The sequence below is a fragment of the Anopheles coustani genome, chromosome 3, assembly GCF_943734705.1.
Source record: "Anopheles coustani chromosome 3, idAnoCousDA_361_x.2, whole genome shotgun sequence".
Lineage (NCBI taxonomy): Eukaryota > Metazoa > Arthropoda > Insecta > Diptera > Culicidae > Anopheles > Anopheles coustani.
In genome coordinates, this window is record NC_071288.1 from 64,132,966 (window position 1) to 64,155,537 (window position 22,572).

At 40.0% G+C, this 22,572-nt stretch overlaps 1 protein-coding gene and 1 non-coding gene across 2 annotated transcripts in view; one reads left to right on the top strand and one right to left on the bottom strand.

Annotated features, from left to right (window-relative positions):
- Positions 1 to 11,856: 11,856 nt before the first annotated feature.
- Positions 11,857 to 11,928, top strand: Trnae-uuc (transfer RNA glutamic acid (anticodon UUC)). The gene has a single exon. It is a non-coding gene; the product is annotated as a tRNA-Glu (tRNA).
- A 1,771-nt stretch (positions 11,929 to 13,699) lies between these two features.
- Positions 13,700 to 22,572, bottom strand: part of LOC131265102 (nephrin-like) — an 84,703-nt gene continuing 75,830 nt past the window's right edge. Inside the window, exons 17-23 of the mRNA XM_058267367.1 lie at positions 21,320 to 21,910; positions 20,442 to 20,690; positions 16,375 to 16,523; positions 16,174 to 16,301; positions 15,219 to 15,256; positions 14,395 to 14,453; positions 13,700 to 14,278 (exon numbers count right to left, since the gene is read on the bottom strand). Of these exons, the coding sequence (XP_058123350.1) occupies positions 13,700 to 14,278; positions 14,395 to 14,453; positions 15,219 to 15,256; positions 16,174 to 16,301; positions 16,375 to 16,523; positions 20,442 to 20,690; positions 21,320 to 21,910 (1,793 nt within the window). The remainder of the gene's footprint in view (positions 14,279 to 14,394; positions 14,454 to 15,218; positions 15,257 to 16,173; positions 16,302 to 16,374; positions 16,524 to 20,441; positions 20,691 to 21,319; positions 21,911 to 22,572) is intronic.

A 22,572-nucleotide genomic window follows, 5' to 3' on the forward strand; every position in this document is an offset into this window, starting at 1 on the left:
CAAATTCAAGCCACTTTAAATGCCAACCTTTACGTACACTTTACGAGGACAAAAGTCACGCCTAACAAAAGGCGAACAAAACTCAAACCATGGTTGATGAAAAATGCTTTTCAATCGATTTTACCCTCTGGTGCCGGCTAAAGGAAAGTTGCTCTGGGAAATGGTAGAGATAAAATGAAGGCTTCATCTCCCCTCCTTTCAATATCGTACCTCATGCCGACGGTTCCGTTGTGTTCTAATCCGATTATCCGGAAAATCGATGCTGCAAAGATGCGAGCGATGTCTGCTGGGGGTAGAATCGCTGCCATTTGTCGGTGGGTAGGGTTTTGCTTTGCTTTCAGCAAGGTTTAGAGCACGCTAAAGGGAAACAAAAGACGGCAATGCTCGCTTGCGAGAAAGGTAGCAGCAGAAAGTGACGAATTGTTTACATAGGCGTGTTTTAACATAGACCACTCAGCTGTTTATTGTGCGACTGTCTCTGAATTTGAATGCGATCTGATAAGTCTCGATGGAACCTTACTCAAACATGTTCGTTACTTCAATAATATTAACAACAAAACGATAAAGAGACACATCAGAAAGCATCTGTTTTGTGGTTGTTCTTTTGAAGGTAAGTAAACAATAATGTTTCTAACCGCAACCCTTGTAGATTGACGTGAGTTATGTTTTAAAGTCCTTTTTTGCGGTTAACTAATCTTTTCTGTGAAGAATTGTACCACCAAGGTCAAATAAGACGTTAAACAAAATAAATACCTTTCAGATAAAATATTTTATAAGCAAATCTTATGAGAAGTTTTGCAACTCCACGTTCAATTTCTGAATCTTAGTTAGTTAGTTAGGCTTCTCTACATTCATTCGAGGAAATTATGTGGCTTTCTTCTTCTGCCGTTTGCTTACCACAAACCAGACCCCACGTGAAATCGAACAGCTTCGTCAAGTAAAATCCGTTTTCAGCTATCGCCAGCGAGGCAAACGTATCAAGAGTCTCATCAAATGGAAGCAATTAGTGAGTCGTTCCATTTCCTTTCATTAGTTGGTGTTCCTTAGTAACAGGAAGCACGGTTTTGATTGCCCTTGAGTGCTTTCGGCTAGGAGTGGAACACAACGAGCACTGGGTGGAATGGATTGAGTTGTCTGATGGATAAACATTATTGTGAACTAAAAGTGACTATTTTATTAACTTTTAAGCGATCTGTTTCATGATTGTTTTGGTGATGATAATGTAAGTTTAGATTTATTACTATATTATATTGTGTGCTTAGCACCAAATTGGAGAATATTTCTTTTGAACAAAGTTATTTTAACTTCACTGAATGCTGAAATAGGCCTAAGATAAACCGGTGTAGTTTGAAAATTAAATTCAATAATTTCATATAGAAATAATCGATGCAAACCATCCATTAAATTACCAGTAACATTGCAGATTAATTTACTTCATCTGGAATCCGTAAAGCCCTTTGTTTACAATAATTTGTGAAATTGTTTCCATTATGCTGGAAACGTCATAAATTTCTCCTCGCCGCATCCTACGGCCAAACCGCCCTACCATCTGATCCAACGTAAAGGAAAACAATCACCGCATAAGTGTTGGTTCAATTAATTATTGTTCTCCGACACGGGACGTGCTTGAAATGCTTGCATATGGGAGCGGAAAATGCAAGGGTTCGGGAAATGGGAGAAAGTGAGCCGAAGTTGATAAACATAATGAACAGTGGGAAAATTTCCCTTTGAGGTCTTTGCGCACCAAAAAGTACACTCACATCGTTCCCATGCCGTTGTGGTTTGAAATTAGTTTTGGATGTCGGGTGAGGCGCAGAGCGTAATGAAAATGCTTTGAAATTTACCTTCCCATCCCAGCCCCGTTGGTGATGGGAAAGGTTTTTGCTCAAGGGGAGCATCAAGATAAAACGCGAGTAGGAAGTAGCATCGGATTGGTTTGCCAGATCGCACTAGTCTATCTCAATTTTGCCTCGCGGCGAGCGGAGAAAAGGAAGACGCTTATACGCTTTATTAACCGCCTGTGGATCTGTGATCAGCGAACCGAAAATATATTCTTGCAACATGAAACAAACCCCGGCTGTGGGGTGAGTTAGCAAAAGGAAGCCATTAAAAAGAAAATTTAAATTGTGAGCACGTATAAAAAATAGCGGTTTCAAAAGAAATACATTTATCCAATTTAAAATTTGTGCTAACGTGGAAAATAGAATAGTTTAAAATGTTAGAACTATAATAATTAAAATAATGATTTATTAGTGCCATTTTAGAGGGTTGTTTTTTAATCTTGGTCTATTCAAATAAAATCAATAAAATCCAAATTCTACTATCAAACCGTAGAAAACTGTTAGGGTTTAGCAAAAGAAAAGTTCCAAACTACACAAACTAAAAAACATGTCCAGAAAAAAAATGCTAAGAAAAGCGTGCGCCAGCAGCGAACAACAATGTTGAGCAAGACTAAAAGATTACTTCATCATACTGAACACGCTCAAACTGTTATGTTATACTCCAACACAAGCACAGCGTTAGCGCTGGTGCGTATATGAAACTACCTATCGGGTTCATCCGTTGGAAGTGGCTCTAGTTCACCGTTAAAAATAGCTCACCATCCCGTGTCGGCCACCGGGAGCTAGGTTTGGTCGACATGGCGACCAGTTGAGAGGAAACAGGTCGCGCGACAATGAACCGTGAAAGCTGAGATCGTGGCAACGTCCTCGAGGGTTGCGAATTATTTCACGAAACAGGGAAACAGCGCAGCGGTTGCAAGACATTACGAAATATCGAACGAGAACTGTGTGAAAATTTCATAACAAAAGTGAGTAACTATAATTAACGTGCGTTACAGTTGACATATCCGTGATTTGCTGCCAAAACTTGTGGTAAGTATGAATGAATGAGTCCTATTCCTCAATGAGTAAAGCGTTGCTCGGTAAAGGATGAGTAATTCATGCACACTTAAAGCTCCAAAAAATCTAGTGGCAAAGAACTCATTGTGTAGTTAATCGAGAAACAACCAATCACCATTTTGCGCAGTTTAATTTTAAAGTAAGGGTTTTTATCCCACATACTCGTAAACATCACATACTTGACTACATTAATCTTATACTTCACATCGATTGCATATGCTCATCATTGTCAGTGAAAAATACTGGCTTGTAGATATCAAGTCTTTAAAAAACTTATCCCTGCATCTTTGGTTAAGCAAGCTCCCCGGGCTGAATCCAATCCTGCCCGCGTAATACGAGTAGTAAGAATACCGAGAAGAACTTCCTTTTCGACATAACCCGTAAGACGGTGGTGACATGTGAAATGATTTGGCGGTCGTAAATAAATCTACCGCTAAGAATAGAGATGTGTTGTGGAAGCCACGGCGGTGCTGGGATACGGTGACGTTGACGACTATTGAAAAGTATGCGAAGAGCAGCGATGAGTGTTTGCCTTCTTTGTAGTCAGAAATTAGTTTATATCTTTCAATTAACTATGTAATTATATAGCAAAGGAAGTTAGTTAGGATTTATAATCAATTATTTATAAGCTGTAGATAATTTAATATCCCTTTCCGTAGAAAGCTACACAAGCTCAAGAAATTTGAAAAAAAAAAATTGTTAGAAAAATTTCGAATACAAGCCTTGTGAATATTCTAATAAATTTGTTTGTTACAAGATCTGAATGAACTTGGTAGATAATTCTGATCGATTCGATTAATTTGTTTTTAAAGCCAAAACGATAGGTTTAGGCACATGAATATGACCGAAAGCTTGATTTTGACTCACTTTGGTCGTAAACAACTAGAGCGTCAGATCAGCAGATGGATCCGGTATTGTCCATTGAAATCCAAAACATAAATTATCGATGATCGTAAAATAGGGGAGTGAAAAAGTTTTCAAACATTATTAGAACGGCTCCCAAACAAGGAATATACAGTTTGTTTTCAGTGGATATTTAACTGTGATAGTTAGATAATACATTACTTCTTGACGTTAGGTTTTTGAGACAATTTCATTTTCAATTGACGAGACTTGCTAGCATTTAATTCTTTAAATTTTCACACATCAAACGGGAAGAAATATTGAATGAAATGTTCAGAGGCACAATATTTTACAAACTATTTTCATACCATTATTTTTATTAAATCTTATCTTATCTACTGAACAATATGTGATGTATAAAAAAAAGCAACAATTTCATATAAAAAGAATCATACACATTGTTTCATAAACATATGTACAGAAAACAGTTAAAATACACCATGTCTATAATTTAATGTATCCTTTATCATTCGGCTTATGTAAATTTAGCATGTTCACAAAAAACAGTTTGAAAAAAAATTACCATAGATGATCACAATACTTAGATATAAAAATATTAAACTCTTCAAAGAATAAGACAACATAAATTTGCTGTAAATTTGCTGAACAAAATAATATTGTGAACAAAGAATCAATTAATATCTACTATTTTATTCAATGAGCAAACTACATGATACCATGGTGTGGTAGAACCAGCAATTGTCCTCACATGTTGACATATTTCAAAGAAAAATGCTTCGCGGTAATTGTCATTTTTTTCAGACTCAGTCAGCTTGTTTAGCATGTTTGGAAGAGTTCAAATGGAATCGTTCAAGAATTGATAAAAACTTTGTCTGTGTCTTTTCCTTTACTACTTAATGTATATCATTGAATATTTTGACGAGGGATTTCTAGAGTTTACATTTTAACAAATTTTATTGTTTCATATTGAAAGAATACTATTACTTACTTAAAGATAACTTTATTGTTGTTTATGTTGGAGCAACACTGCTTTGCATTGCTTCAAATGAAGAAAATCATGAAACTGCACAAAACATACAGCACTTTCTTTCACGTTCCACAATGAAGTTGAAATCTGAACGAGTAGGGCAACTACCAATCACATCAATCTTTTTCGTTTTCACTTGCTTCAATTCATGGATTTGCTGTACTTTCTACTTTTTGCAACACGCACGTATAATCTGTTGTATTTACACAAACAAATATACACAATCATACGTTAATGTACACCAACATACTATCTGGTTCTCATCAGCAATATCGCAAAAATGCGAGAGAACCAACCCTGTGTGTAGTATCAACATGAAGCCGAGGTTTCTCTTGGAGCTTTTTTTTCACACACATCACAGAACATTTCCATACACCGAAGGTAGCATTACCAACGTGGGCGCTCCCCAAATAAAAACAAACACCTGCACTCTTGCATACACGCATTTGGTGCATTTCTGCTTCAAACAAAATAACATCCAAACAGCAGAAACCGGAAACACATCGAAATACCCGGCAGGGACCGGTAGGACAAATACTACGACCAACAGGCGGCAAATGAGCGCCCGTTTCACAACCGATTCGGAACGAGCGAGCGACAATCTGCGCGCGCACATTCAACACATTTTCTCGAGTGGAATCACACCGTTGAGCAGCATCCAAGTACACTCTTCCCCTTCAAGAGAGCTTCAATGCCAACTTTGACCCGGCCCAACTGACGGGGCCACGCTGGGTTGGCTGAAGTTGCCGTTGCGGGCCGTTTTCGTTGCACTGCTGGCGATGACCGTATGCCGGGGCCCCCGCCGATGGTACGAAGAAGAAAAAACACGGCAGAAGATCGGCCGGTTCGCGCTCTCGTTGCTCGAGGTATTTTAAAAATAAAACTTTTCACTAGCCACTTTTTCGTCGGTCACTGCTTCACGCAGGGCAACATTACTTCACTTCAGCGACACTGCTGGTGGAATTGGTTTTTTTGCTTAAATTCTGGGACGGAAAAGCTGGGATTTCACTGCGGGATTGGTTTAATTATATCCACCCTTCCGATACCTGATGAGCTCAGGTCGGATGGATTTTTCACACCTCGCAAACTTTGCTGCTTATCAATTCTGCACGATTATCTAACGAAAATTGGACTCCTTTTTAGCTTCACTCGGCACTTTTCACGGTCAAAAAACGCTGCCCTGCTATCCTTCGGCCACGGCTCGCAGTGAATCTCAATTATTTATAGCACCGGACACTGTGCACTGCGTGCCCGAACTCTGACGAAATGGAGCTGGAGCGAAACAGTGACGACGGCGGACAAAACCCGTAATCCACGGTTCGGTTTTTGCGCCAGTCAGACTACCTGTGCCACACATCAGCTCCTAAACTGACAGATCCACAACCGTGCCTCGGCACACTGTACACGGGCAGAGAGAGAAGCTGCGGTGTTCACTCTTCCACGGCTCGACTACGAATGGGTGCGTTGGTTGGGGTCGATATTTTAAGATCGGCCGCGAGCCAGCGCCGCGAACACAGCGACGACCTGTCCGACGGGTACGGTGGACTACAAAAATATCACCCAGCAAAAAGGCCCCCGGGGGCAGCACGGATGCCGCCGCAATGATGGGTGCTTGTCGTCCGATGGACGTTTCTCCCTTTTCGCCGCCAGAAATTGACTCTGTTTGCCGCTGGTCGGAGTTTTCGATACGTTGGTTGGAAGGAATTTTCCTTCGAACGGGCCGGTTTGTAACGCTTGTGCAAATTGGTTGAGATGAAAATGTACCGGCCGTCTCCGAATTGAATTTTAATGCTGCCGTTTGAAGACGTGAAGAGAGCAGGTTGTTTTTCTTTTGTTGTCTGCTTTATACGAGGTTGAGTTTATAATTTGTTCAGAATGTGCATTAATTTGCGTAATAATTTGTAATTAACATACAATCCGACAATCTGTGACGTAACGAGCCCTGCTTTTCAAATGTTTACCGATATTGTTGTAGCCATGAAAAATTATATTTATTTTTTCCTTCTTAATCCTCCTTGTTACCTATGATTGTGAATATACATTTCTTTCTTTTTGGTATGTTGTCAAAACAACTTCTTTTAGGAGTCAAACATGCATTAGCTTATTTGTTTCTCGTGTGCATAATAAATATACCTTAGAGTTATTTATCATAATGATACTATGTTAAGTAAAATAAATATCCCCTGTCTGATAAAAACTCACGAAATATAAATAACTACGTATTTTGGTTATATTCTACTTTACTTGTATTTGTTCCGCAGTTGAAGGCCATACTCATCTTTAACTTGATTCAATAATTGAACAATTAAAAACTATCCAAGCAAAACAAATTAATGCAAATGGTTGTTGGTTAGTCAATAAAGGAAGTAATAAAATTTGAAAGTTTTTTTGAATAACGACCATAAAATAGAAACCAAAGTAGTTTTTGAAGAATGAGATTAAGTGTATAATATTGACCATGGCATCGTTAACATGAATTACAGTTAGCTTAAGTGGTTCAAATAAAATAAAGAAAATCTATTGAAACCACTTTTCCACTTTCATTTCAAATTTCAAAGAAACAATTTTTTTTTCATTTAAAGTATAAAAATATATGTTCTACTTTTATGGGGTTACTATCTCAAAAGCAATCATAAGATATATTAAATTTTCTTCTTAATCAATAAATATTTTGAATATTTTATTAAATTTCTAAACATGGATATCTACTATGAAATGCTTTTATGCTTGATTAACTCTTCTTCTTCTTCTTCTTCTTCTTCTTTTTTTCTCTTCTTTATCTTCTTCTTGGCATAACGACCTTGTTGGTCATGCCTGCTCCCTGAAGGGCTTGCGAGATTTGTTTTGTGTTTTGTACGTGGATAGTCAATCCTCTCGTACAGGGGAGGGTCTGGTCTCGGTTGGGATTCGAACCCACGCCGCTGAGATGGTGAGCATCGGCGCTCATGGGCCGATTTTCTAACCGGCGCTACCACCCGGCTGTCACGGACCTCCGGATTAATTCAAATATATAAAATTCGCGGGTCAAAATTGAATGTTTCTACACAAACTATGCTTTGAACACACGAAGAAGGGATTTTATTCCATATTTATAATTTTGTTACGATTAATCTATTAGATGGCTGGCTATTTATTAAAAAATAGATAGTGCCAAGGCTAAAAAAAAGCTTTCAAAATTGTATATACATGTTATAATAAATAAAAAAATATTATTTACACTACCTATACTTCGAAGGAAATTTTACGCTTTTTTCCACATGATTGAACTATACAAAGTAAACTTATTGTTTGCACACTTAATGGGTACCTAAGGTACAATTCGTTTCAGCTTTTGTAATATCTGAGCATCCATGGATTTTTTTATTCCCATATTTTTCGTGTCACCCTAGTCGATTCGATTAGAGTGGCAAGCAGAAAGCAACTTTTCAACAATCATTTTTCAGCTCCCACTCCACCTTCGCTTTGGGACTAGCGGGCCATCGCAGAGTTTCCGGGGAGCCATCCATTCCACCGTTTGGCCACCGTCAACTCAGTGAGATTCGTGAGCTAATTTTATTTATGCGCGCAAAAATATTCACGCACCTCCACGCATACACACGTCGACGAGCTCCGTATGTCTGAAGGGGGCAAAGCGGAGAGTAGTAATAGTCGCACGGAACGGATATTTTTCTTTTCACTCTTTTCTTTTATCGTGGGCCGATTTAGAACGGACGTTTGTACAGCAGACCAGCAACAGGAAGTGAGTTAAAAATGTAGTAAAAACGGATGAAAACTTTCGGCCAGCAGGCCATAGAAACGGTCATAGATCTCTTTTTTCTGATAACATTGTTACTTGTTGGACAACAAGCAAAACTTTAATTAAAACTAGTAGATAGAACCTAAATAGATATACATAAACACACGGACATACATCTACTACAACCTTGAAGTATTGCACATAAGCGATTCAATATTTTATATCACACGTATTTTATATTGGCACAGAAAAATAAAACATGAAAAATCATTGTACCGTTTGACTAAAGCACAATAAATGCTCCCGCCTAAAAAAAGATCACTCGCGGAAGAATAATGGCACACCCGTCGCGCACGGCGATTCGACCTCGACTGAGGCTTCAACTTGCAACTCTCGTGAGAACCACGATTCTTGTGTGCAGATTGCGGTATCGGCTGAGCAGGGTTGAGCCAAACCCTACAAAGAGGTAACGGTTTTCATTTATTTATGTTTCTTATGAGCACACTTTACTTTACCGTTGAGTAGCAAACAAACATATTGAGCGAAACTAGAAACAATCGTGTAAATTGCACACTCCTGCACAGTTTATCTCCATGCTTTACAATAGTTTTTAGCTGAGTTTTCCTTTGGGCCTCTATGATTCATGGGAAAACATCACCTTACAGTTTTATCATAACGAGCTGTTACTTGGGTTTTGCCTTTCACTACTACACTTCAGGCCAGGTTAGGTTGTGTGTAGCTCGGCTATCGGCTCGGTAACGTTCGGGCCGCTTGGTTGGGTTTCGTTACTGCAGGATTCGACCATAACAAACGCTTGTAGCACCTCAGCATGCCCGCCTGCACCAAGCCAAGCACTGAAACAGCTGGGTTGCGGTTAGGTTGACAGCATGCGCAACAGCTTCCGTCGCTTGCCGAGTAGTGGAGTACCGGCTAGAAAAGTTCACCAATACATGCATAAATGCCTGTTTTTTTCTCTTTGTTTTCCCGTCTGTTTTGCTAGGTAACGATGGGTGAGTATTTGCTACCAATGTTGTTTTTATACTTTTTCGAGCTTCCTGGTTCGAGCATATCACGGCTTCGCGAGAATGTAAAAACGAAATCTCCGACATGAGAAGGCCGTTCTGGTGATGGTGTGAGTTTAAGAAGCAATGTTTATGTGTCTGATGAACGTGCGTTGGGATGTTGCTTGGAAACGAAGTGAACATTGTCACGTTTATTACCAGAGTGCTGCATACAACTTTCCTAGAACAAGCTATCGATCAGCTGTTTATTCAGCCGCCAAGCTAATTTATTTTTAACACAAGCATGAGTAGCGTACGCTAACGATTTATACCGCAGTAAAAGTTTCGTTAGTCTTCGTGTTTGTTGAAATAAAAGAAAACACATTGTGCTTCACCAGTTTTTTCTCATTTCTCATGCAATGTGCTGATTGACGTGATGTTGCAATTGAATGATGAGATGATATGGTAAACATATGGCTTGAAATAGTGAATCAAAGCTACAAAAAAATCAAGGAGAGGTTTTGTTAAACACAAAAAACTATCGAATTAAACACTCCTTTTTGAAACACTTTTGACTGGCTTTCCCTTTTGACAAACCAGCATGAGCTAGAACGAATGTATCGTAAAACACCAGGCGTCTCCATAAATTTATTATGATTTTTATTCTTAAATATAGTCTTTACGTTTCGCCTTCCTAGGTGACACATAATATTTTTTCATCTTCCGGAGCAGTTGAAGTATGAGTTTATTAAGCCTTCGTTTCATGCTCTTGAACAACCATGTAAGAGATTTGCACCTGGTGGTAGTGGACGTGGTATCTATCGCCTTTTCTGGTTTCTCTAAATAAATTTTATTAAAAAGGATTGTACTAAAAATGAGTGCTAAAAACGCTTGGCAGTCAACGTAGTATTAAAATTTGTTAAAAACATTTGTTAAACCGACGGTTTTCGAAGGCCAAGCAAAGACTTAGCTTCCAAAATAACTTGTTTTTTCATATTACTATAGTTTTTATGTAGCATATTGATTTATTAATGGGTCAAAAACATTTTGGAACTAATTGCTGCTGTCACCCACTTTTGTGTGGCATGGCAGTCAACGTGTTAAATAAAAAAATGTATCCGCCAACGGATAGTAAATAATGTACGAGTTTTTAAGATATGAAACACCAGGCGCCTCCATTTTATTAGCGAGAATATAATTTGAATTGTTTGAATGTGTAAAAGCTGTTCTCATGAAGTAAAATGATTTGGAAAGTGTTTACTTTAATTTTTTTTATTAAGCTTGCGTATGGTCCATGTATTTTATCCTATGTTATGGTCATATTTATTTTGCGTCATAAACCACCAGGCGTCTCCATTTTGTTGGTAAAATACGTTACCCCAAATGCGGCTTTAAAAACTGCATCATTATTATCACTTACATTTTACATAGCAACATAGTCTTCGTTCAATTATACCCAAACGTCTGAACAATATGACTAGAAAAAAAGGCTTGTTTTGTTGGATAAGAGAAAGAGAAATCTGTAATCATCACATTGTTGAATTGTTTATTTATACATCACATTGCTGGCCACTAGGGCTACGCAAATACAGCTTAAGATTAACACAGATATAATAAAAACAAAAACTTAACTACACAGACCTAGGCAGATTGAAAACAGTCAGAATGGAGCTAGATTCGATATTGCAAGTCAGCCAAAAGATGAATGGGGTGTAGGAGTAAAGGGATGGGAAACCTCTAGGAGGGAAGTACATGTGCTGCAAGGAAAGAACGGAAGACAGAATGGGGTGCTAAAAATCGAAGTGGTCAGAGCAAGCATTGAACTGTCGCAGACACTGAAGCAAGGGATGACACAAACAAATCTTATTCCACCGGACAAGATTATTGTAACCATTAACCCCTTCACAGTTTTGCCCGAGCCTGACTCGAACGTAAGTCCTTATTTTTTCACACGTTTTGTTTCTATTTTCGTTGCGTGAAGCTTATTTCGAGTGCATTTACTTCAAAACATGTTGTTATGTGTTTGTAAATGTTTGTTCATTTGTGTGACACTAATCGATACAATTGAACTAAATTTTTGCTTACTGTTGCCATATTATTGTTGATCACAATTATGATAGAACAAAACTACTTGGATAATTTTTTGAAAGACCATCATTTAACGATTAAAACCCTAAATCTTTAAGGAAAATATTTTTTTTTCGGTTTTAGACCTAAACCCACACAAGAAACTAGTGTGAGATTTTTTGAGACATTTTCTCAACTTGCTGGGACAGTGAAGACAAGAACTAGGACAAAATGTTTTATACTTTGTTGTTAGTCATCGCATCCCATATGGTCTAGTGGCTAGGATATCTGGCTTTCACCCAGACGGCCCGGGTTCGATTCCCGGTATGGGAAGACCAATATTTTTGTTTTGCTTATTTGATTGAGTTTTGAGAAAACCAAATATTTCATCCCTTTCATTCACTTTAAAACGATCTTGATTTATTTATCTTCAAACGAAAACCAATACAATGATAATCCTCAAGTTTTTTTGACAGCAATTATGTATTTCTTTCATGATGAAATAGTGAAAAGATGTTCATATAAGGTTTATTATCTATCTAATTTGTTTTTATTTACATGTATGGTAAAAGAAGGTTGTATGCGTAGGTTGGTAATGATACTTAATTTGTTTGTTCGATTAAAACATGCTAGGCTGCGAAACAACCTCGCCCACTATAACCTGTTTTAAAAATACAATAGATTTGTTTTCCACGGATGAGATCATACGGTAGAGGTATGAAAATATGGTAGACCATGACAAAAGTATCTTTTACACCGTGTATACTATGTGCTTTTCAGAAGAGGATTTGAAAAGTAAGAATAGCAAAGACTACATCTGTCTTAAAAAAGAATCCGAGAAGATTTCTATTAAAAATTGGCAGTGTTATACCCCCACTATACTGTATTCAAATTCATTACAAAAACAAATCTTCCTGATAAATTATCTTACATCGATTTGTAGAGTAGCTGGCAAATGACTTTACTATTAAATTCGATAAAATGATCCAATGTTCATTGATTGGTTCTGCTTTGCGTGTTAACTTCTACGACTGCCATTATAACTCTCTTTGGCCAACAGTTTCATTACGCTTATTGTTGCTCCTTCGTTAATGTACACAATATTCTTTCGGCGTTAGCTATGCTTTGCTCTGGACTTGATAATAGCGTGCACGCGCTTTGTTCTTATTCTTGCCAGGTTATAGAGTATCTCTTAACCGAGGCCATTTTTGAAGAATCTGAGGTAAGTTGCATGAGAGCCAACGCCATGGGAGGTAAACATTATTACATGTGTTTTGGTAAAACTAAGCTAACATAACGGCTGACGAATAAATTCGATTTTGAATTATTGTCTAGTTGTCTATTCTAAACTAGGAGTTTCTAGAACTACGCTTTTTTGAACGTGTAAAGATAGCTGATATAAGACAGAGCAGTTCTATTTAGAGAGAATTTGCTAACAATATCTTGATTAATTGACTCATGTGTTTTCCATGTGAAGTACGTCCTTCAATCTTTGTGTTGAAAAGAAGCTTCACAACCTTCCATAAGAAGAATCAATCAATGCCGCTTCACTTCAGCCATAAATTGATCAAATGTGAATTGAGATTAGATTCAAAATTGGGTTTCACTCCATTTGCTCAATTATTGTACTAACATAAACTTTTCACTGTTGGATAAGTAAGCTTTAGGAAATTATAGTAAGTCAACCATATACTTCTACGAATGCTTTCCCACTCAATAGTTTTCAGAAAGCGATTAGTAAGAGGTAAATTCCTTAAGATAAATCTTACTCAATCGTTGTAAAATGTAGCCTAACAAGAGCCTGGTTTTGACAAAATTAAATGAGCCTTTGTTTTTAAACATGATACTTTGCACTCTTTGGAGTTTTTTGTGGCTATCAAATAAAACAATCGAAAAATCGTGGGACTTAAAGAAAGATTTAACGACTTAACACTATCGAATTCTAACGTTAGAAGAAAACTGTAAAAGGGCGTTGCTTGATTAACATTTCATTGGCATGTCGGAAATATAATATTGAATATTATATTCTCCCTGGGGCATAGCTTATGCATTGGAGCTTTACAAATAACTATTTCCAGTCGAGGACAGTCAAGTGTGGATTGCACTATACCAGATGACCATCAGCGTCAGTGTACCCAAGAGACACGTTGTACGACGCTAGGCTCGAGCTGGACGGAGGTTCATAGGCTCCAAGCAGCAGCCCGTTGCCCAAACTCGGGGCATCGTGTGGTGCCGGGATTAGGAGCCCATTCAATCCGCTAGGGTACTGGTCCAGCGGTGGTTGCTGTTGATACACGAGTGAGGGACTTTGCATGGGGAAGGTAACCTGCTGCTGGTGCGGATGATGGTGCTGGGTTGGCAGGAGAGCAAACGAAAGGCTCGTGCCGCTGGCCGAGCTGTTGCTGCGTTTGGGATCCTTCAGAATTCCCTGCGGTTGCTTCGGTGTTGACTGGGCGGCATGGGAAATGCTGCCATTAAGGTTGCTGGACGGATTCGAAACGTTTAAGCTTCCGTCGTGGGGAAGTCCGTGCGTGTGATTTCGGTTCAGGGTGTGATGCGTCACGTCCGGTGGTGGTACCATTGTGCGGGCGACTCGTCGTAGCGTTTCCGAGGCAGATTCCATGTGCGGCATGGATGGAAGTATTGGCAGTGGTGGCGTTCCAAGCTCGACCCCGGGATAGTCCTGCAAAGCATTTGAAAGAAATCGTTTGAAGCGATTGAAAGTGGGATTTGAACGCTAGAGAAGAGCTTTTTAGCAGCTAAAGCTCTGAAAAGTTTTTTGAAAGAGGCGTTACTCACCATCGGAGGATAAGAAAGGTACCGCTCGCTGTTCATGTTGTAGTACGAACCGTCGTTGGGTGGACCGGGGGATGCACAATGCACTAACAAGGATGAATTATGGAGAAGTACATAAAATAGAATATTTCGTACATGTTTTCATACTATCGTATTTTTCATACTATCATATGTTTTAGTGCTACAAGTGTTAATCATAATTAAAAAATTTGATGATTGATGTATTATTAAGAAAACTGTCGCTCAGTTCAAATTCAAAGGAAAGTGTTATATTTTATGAAATCGTGGAAACAAATAAAAATTTTAAAACTGATTTGGAATGCCAAAAATATTTTCATCTTCACCGTTGTATGTAGTGCACCCCGGATAAGATGACAGTGTTTGTACCGTAAAAGCACCAAACTTGGCACGGCTCCAAACATGGCGCTCTTTCTAACATTTTTTTCGTTATTAGACTATTTCCAAAACATTTCGACTTGGAATGTTTGCTGTCATATATTTGTTTATGTTTGTACAATACATCCGCATTAAAACATGTTATTGGTTTTTTGTTATCGAATGTATAAAATAAACAATTATTAGTGATTTTTTATCAGAAACTGTTAAATTGTAAGTCATTCCAATAAATCGTTTTATACAAATTTTGAAGCCACAATATTTTGCGCCAAATTTGGCTCACAGTGTTCCTAATTATTCACCGTGGAGACTATGACTGTTTGCACTGCTTGTAACGAATGGTAACAAATTTGCTAGAGATTATATTTTTGAATCATAGAAGGCTTTGATGAATGAAATTGTAAAGCGAAAGTCCGCTGCAAAAAAGCCAAATTTATTTTTTAATTGTTTTTGAAAAGTGTTTCTATCGCTTTCCAATTCTAATAGATCCAATTTGTTTTAAGTGCGCCAAGTAAGGAACATTGCAAAAACAATGCGCCAAGTTAGGAACAAAACGTGCCACTAAAAGAGTTTCTGAAACTTGAACAACTATTAAGTTAAGATTTTCTCACTTATTTTATTTATATTCTATGGTAATTAGGCTAGCTTTGTGCAAAAAATGATATGATTTAACCTAACATTGATTTTGTTATTTAACTTTTTATGCACAATTTCCTGAACTGCGCCAAGTATGGTACATCTACGGTAGTAGTTACCAATTACAATCCGGGGGTTCTATTTTTTCTCCGTTTATTATTTCAAAACTCAACGAATCGTTAATTCGAGGACAAAAAACGCAGCGTTACCAAAGGAGTGTGTCTGGGGAGAGTATGGTTCGTGTATTAGCTGAAGGAAATGCTTGGTGAAATATTTCATGTTATTTCGTGAAATGATTCACACCCTGGTGAAAAAAAGTTAAATCTGTTTTGTCAGGTAAAAGGATATTTCAGTATGATTCGTTCATTAATTAAATGGTTTTGAGTTCATAAATTAATCGTCACTAATCTTATTGCTCCTGATTTTTTTATTCATGCATCATTTTTACTCCAGTTCCTAAGAGATATTGTTTTAGAATGCGCAAAGATTTAAACTAAAAGTAGTTTGGAGATGAATAATTTTTGGCAAAAAACCTACCGAGTCTGATTTTGTTAAAAAGTATCAACAACATCATAAGATATTTTAACTAGAGTTGTTGATTATCCAAAGTATGAGTAAGATCAGTTTTTTCACTCATTTTTTTATGTGTTAGATTTTAATTCTAAACATGTCTATGCTTTCTAAAGAAAAACGTGAATTAAAAAAATTACAACAACCAAATGTTGGTCAACGCATCTTTGAACAAGTAACTTACCATCCCCGTTGCCTACGTTGGTTATGTAGCGCGGCATGGATCCATCCTGCTGATACATCGGCGGTGGCAAATCGACCCCATCAACCAAATAAGTCGATGCAGCCTTTTTCCGCGTCTCGTCCGGCTGATTGGTTACGAAAGAATAGTATGTCAATAGTTGAAACCTCCACAGAATGCAAAATAAACGTAGAACGTACCATAAAATCCGGTTGGCTGCCGTCGTTCGAGTACGCGTCACTCTTCTCCGAAACACTGGACAGCGTTTCACCGGTGACGGTGTCATTGTACGAGCTCGGTGCGTACATCTCAATCGTCGCCGTCTTGCTGCCATTGGTGTTGGACGCATCTATGACCGGAGCGAAAAGGGCAAACATTAATAACTGCCACTGGAATGGCCGACTCGGGCCGGTTTCCGGTTAATTTTCCCATCTACCAAATCATCGGTAACGATCGGCCGGTTATGCAGCCCGGTTTGACCGAGTGCGCTTCGGGTGGCCGGGACGTTAAGTGCCTTGGTTCATTTTTGTCCGCCAAATCATAAATCAATCTAACCAATCCCATTCATCGATGCCATTTTATGGATTGTGCGGAAAATTTCTACAGCCCCATGATGGATTATAAAAGATGGCTTTATCCGCGATTGCGAGCGAGCGAGACAATGAGAGGGAGAGGAACGGAAAGCACAGAGAAAGAAAAATAAAACAACAAGCAACACATAAACGTGATTATCTTGCACTCCTTGGGCACACAGATTAGCCCACAGAAGGTGGCTGATTTGGGTATTGTTTCACGCTGATGACATCGTCGATGAGAAGTTATAATCATGATTGATGTTACTGGTGACACCTGCGGTCGCCGGGCTTTGTTTCGCTGGTTCCGGTTCGGGACGAAATGTTTGTACATTGCAATCAATCCGGGCCCCCGGGTTGTTTCTACGACTGCCGATGGCTGATTTGCGGTGCGATTGCAGGGATTAGCCGACGGAGCAATCGACACATTATGAATTATTACACCGCAGCTGAGCTCAACTGGTCTTTGGAGTGCATTTTGTACGGCGTGTTAGGTGACGAGTCCTGTTAGCCTTTTCTAAGGTTAATTCAAACCGAGATTTGTATTAAAGATAATTAGCTTTACGACAGTGAAATGAATAAGATTGTGGTATGGTTTTTTTTCACACCACAGAAAGCTGATTGCTAACGAATCAACTCAAATAAATCAAACTTCTGGTTAAGTCCACCTTTAAAATCGTAAGAATGGGAACCGCACATCGACTTGTTCAATGGCCTTCAAATAGGAATAACTTGGCTTTATTTCAGAACCATGTAATGTTTCCTTTATTCTAGATAAAACTAAGAAGATTTGACGTTATATTAGGAATGCGAGTTTTCATGTGAAATGTTATTGAATGTGTTGAAAATAAAATATTATTTCCTGTGTTAAGAGTTTTTAAAGTCTTTAAATCATTTGAAGCGCATTTTGAGTGTGAAAATAATTTAGAGAACAAGTGAAACTGAACTAAAATCAACTGTGGCATGTAAGAAAGTCTATTTGTCAGGCCATTAATAAAAATAAAAATAGTTGAGAGGCTTAAATTGTCAGAAAATTACTTTACGTCAAATAATGATTATGCTATTGTTGCTGCTAATAACAGCAACGGATTTGTTATTCAGTTTTTGTTCGAATCATTAGAATGATGTGTAGTACTGAAGTGGTTTAAAAAAGCTTTTAATAAGTATTGCGAAACCATTGAAATAATATTTCTTCATGTGTTCAGCTAAGAACTGATCGGAAGAATTTTTCACATATGGAATATGACTCATCCCGGAATACAGCGTTTTATTTAAAAAAATGGGCTACCGATTCGAACACGCTTCTGGTAGCGTTTTTAAGCCGATGTTAGAAAACATTCGTTTGATCTATCGTCGAGCTGGTTGGTGGTGGAGTGCAGAACCCAAACCGGCCCATTTGCGCCGCTGCACGGCACAGGAAGGGTACGAGAAAAAGTGAGTTTACCTTTTGCCCGCTTTTTCATGATAAACCACGCGACCAGCCCGGCGTTCACGATCAGCAAACAGAGGCCGGCGAGGGCGATGCAGAATATCACGAAGCTGGGCAGTTCTGCCTTTTCGCTGAGCTCCGGCGGTACCGTTGCTTCCGATCCTGTGAGAGTTGGAATATGTTTTTCCATATATTTTTGTTGTTGTGTTTTGTTTTTTTGCATGTCGTTTTGTTCCGTGCGGTTTCCCGGTTACGCCAGAGTAGTGTTCGTTATATTGGTGTTGTTTTTTTTGGGCCGGGTTTTTACAAACGTTGCAATGCGTTCGGCATCGGGCAAGACGGTGGCGTTGAGTTTTCCGATGCGTAAATGTCCGGACGTCCGTGCGATGTCCACACGCGCGCGCGTTCGAGTGGCCAGAGCCCGCGCCGTGTTTTATCGTCGAGCCGGAATGCCGCAGAGCGCGTCAGCAAATGAAACGAAACAGAAATAAATGCAAACGGAAGGTAAAGTTAAACAAAGCTGAACGAATGTTTAATGAAACTGAGCGAAAACCCCGAAGCGAAACACAAAAAAAGGAATGTCGTAAGAAGCAGCTCTGAGCGTCGGCGGAACACGATGGAAGTTATATGTGTTTGTTGTGGCTGTTTGGTTCACGGAATGTTTCGTCAAAAGTTGTCAGTACAAGTGAAAAGCGACCATCATGGAATGCACGATGGTGGAAAATGCTTTGTCAATGCTTTATCTGGACAAGATTTTATGTCCAAACAGGTACAACATTGGTGAAACTCGCATTAGCAAACGACAGGTTCTGTTTAATGGTCCAGTTCTCTTCTTGCGAGGTTTTTTTTTCAAAGGTATATTGGAATATATTGGGTGCGTGACGAGTTTTTGCTGTAAATTTGAACAAATTTTTCCTCACGTTTGGGTACAAATATTTAGATAAATAGAACGATCATTATTTTAGGTATCAGTGAAAAATACCCAGTGATTGCTTAACGGATTAATCTTCGGATTCGTAACGATATCGAATTAAACGAGCAATCCGTTGGCCACCACCGAGGGTTGAAACATAAAGTATATAAGAATGAACATTTCACAAAGGTTTTTATAAAAAGGGCAAGACGAAAAGCAATCCGCCGTCTAGTAACTTTGAAAACAAGTTGATATCCACAATAGCGGTACAGTGACACCCAACAGGACATTCGGAACCGAATCGATAATTTCGATTCGTTATCTTTAAACTTTTTATACATAATATGTGCCAATAAAAATCAAGACATATCGGTTTCCTAAATACAATTCGATAATGAAGTTCAAAAACACACCATCCGAGTTTCGTTATCGTTTGGCATCGAGGTTTCTGGATGCCCTTGTAGGTTTAACGGTGGCTTTATAAGGTTTAAAATGTTTTTGTTCAAAGTTTATGAGTACACTCACGTAGTTAAACCTTGTATACTGATCTTTTTTACATGTTTTCCGGCGCATCATAAAATGACGGTGGCCAATCGATTGCTCCTGATCGATTGTAGATACCTATTGGAATAGCCTTTTCGAGTTTAGTCAATTTTATCTGAATATTGTGACATAAAGATGAAAAACAGTTCGTGCTAATTTAATGCAAAAATCGCTTCTTATCTTTTCTATAAACGAAAAAAAAATTGTTTATGTTATATCCGTGTTATAAATACTTTTTGTAGTCGTTATTTAAAATATAATTTGAGGCTTCCCATTCGAATAAAATCAATGAATTGTTGAAGGTTGAAAAGCATTTTAAATATAACGAAACGCCGGTAAGCTTTGTGAAAGGTAAATTTTGAAAAAAATCAAAAATCGCATTTGAGAAAACACTTCCTATCGGTCTATGACGCACAGCTTCACAAACAACAGGTTGTAGCGTTGTGCTGTTGTTCCATCCCGGTCCTGTCGGAAAGGATAAGTGAAAGCTAAACCCAAGAAAGCGGCGAGATATTAAAAAATAATTAACAACAAATCCATCCAACCGAAGAGAGGGAGCGGGAAACGGAGGGCGGATTGGATTTTAACGACGATCCGATGGACGATGAACTGGCGCAACGGGACGATGGACGATGGACTAACCAAGACACTCTACGCGAAAACGGCCCCCCCCCTCCCTCCCCCCCGCGCACCCGACCGCATCGGAGCCCACGAAAGCGTCGAAAAGAAAATCGTGCCGCCCTGATCAACGGGAAAACCGGAAACGAGCTGTAAGTCGGTTCGGGGAGCGTGCTCTCGGGAGCCACTAACCGTTACCGCCGCCATGATGCTTGCGGCCGGCGCAGGCCCGCAGCGTTCCGACCCGCGGACTGCCGCTCGGGCTGCTGCCGAGGCGCCGGTGCAGGCAGAAGACGAGCAGCAGGATGTTGAGCAGCACCAGGCAGATGCCAGCTGCGACGCCGAACCCGAGCAGCAGCAAACCGGAAGCGCCGATCGGTGACGAGGACGCCAGGAAGGACGAAAACTCCAGCGGCGGTTTGCCCGGATATGCGGGCGGGTCTGCTCGAAGGATATATTTAAGGACACAATTTAGGCCACGTTTCGCTGGTGCGTGTGTATGGGTGAGTGCTTGATGGAAGGAAAGGAATTAAGACAGAGGGCAGGCGCGTGCGGGAACGAACGACGGTGGAAATGAACTCCGCAAAGGTTCACAGTTTGTTTTTTTCTTATCGCAGGATAGTGAGTGAGTAAACCGTCATCCGCGGTAAACGGATTTGTATTGTCTCGCAGGGACGTACGTCCCGGTCGGTGGGAAGGGAGGGAAAAAAGGAAATCTTCAGCCTTCAGCCAACCACGGAGTGGACGATTGCGGGGTGGCGGTCGGCAACGACTTGGATTAATTTCAGTTTTAATTAAAAACCGTTGTAATTTGTGCGAGCTTCGGGAAGACGGTCGGTTGTGTTTCCTTCGTTTTCTCTTCTACTTTCGTTTTGTGATGATGTCCTAGATTTTTTGTCAGAGCCCGTTTGTGTTTGTGTGTGTGTGTGTGTGTTTGTTTGCAGGGTGAGTGTTGATTTTCCATCGCTCACAATTGGGACAGGTCAGACGACCATTTGCATGCTTCCGTTGTTGTACTCTCTCCTAGGGCTGAAACTGAGTTTCCATTAAATGAAAGCGAAGGGCATTACCTTTGGTTTGGGCGCGGGTTAGATCGGGCAGGTAGTTGCTCGCCCCGAGCACGTTGGCGGCCATCACCGAGAACAGGTAGTGCGTGTTGCTGCGCAGCCCGGTCAGCGTGAGCTGGTGTGCGTTCGGCGGGCTGTCCTCGTACCGGTAGCGCTCGCTGGCCGCCTCCCGGTACCGGACGCGGTAGCTCGCCCGGTGTCCACCGTCGAAGCCGGGCGCCCAGCCGAGCGTGACGCTGTCGTGCGTGACGTTTAGCACCGTCAGTGCGACCGGCGGTTCCGGGGCGGATTTGACGTCCAGCCGACCGACGCCGCTGCCGACACCGAGCTCATTTTCCGCCCGACACTCGTACTCGCCGTAGTCGGACGTCGCGATGCGCTCGATCAGCAGGACGGACTCGTGCGTAAGCGCGTCCGGCTGGCTCTGGATGACGTAGTACTTGGAGGTTTCGTTCGCGTGCAGCTCCTGGCCGGAGCGGATCCAGCGGAAGGTGGGCGCCGGGGCGGCCTGGGCGCGACACGGAAGTCGGGCTCGTTCGCCGGTTCCGGCCGCCGCGCGCAACATCGCCGGCGATTTGTCGATCTCGGGTGCAACTGCGTATTTCGATTGGTGGAATTTTTGTCCAATCGAGCACGGAGCGAGTGGAAAAGAGGAAAATTTAGTCCGATGCTACATGAGGATGTTGACGTTCGACGATCTAAAAACCCTTAGTTTCGTTTGATAAGTTCAAAGAATCGAAAACAACAGATTTAATCTGTCGATTCCGCTACTTTTCTTGCAACACAAAAAACTTTACCAATCCAATTGACTGCATACTGTACTAAAAAATACATTAAATATAGATCTGTTATGAACTCTATTGTAAGTAGTGCGTTTTAAAAGGCTTGATGCCTTAGGGGAATAGGGTTGGAAAAGAAGATTGTGGCATTTTCTGACGATCCACATGCGTGTAAGGCCTGTGTAATGTTGAGTACTCGACCTGATCCTGCACCTTTATCTTTCTTTTTTAAATCTTGTAGGACATTGATTACGGTTTCTACTCATGGTAAGTGTAATCTGGCAAATGGAACTTTTACCTCTTTTTCGATATTCGTCATAAAACTTAACGAAAAAATTACGTCAAAATTAAGCAAGTAGTGAGAAGCTCTAGAAAACACGCAAAAACCACAAGTCCAACCTGATCTGCAGACAAGGTGCAATTACTCTAAGCTTTATCAGTTCCTCGACTTGCGAACTTGCTTGGTTAAATGGGAAA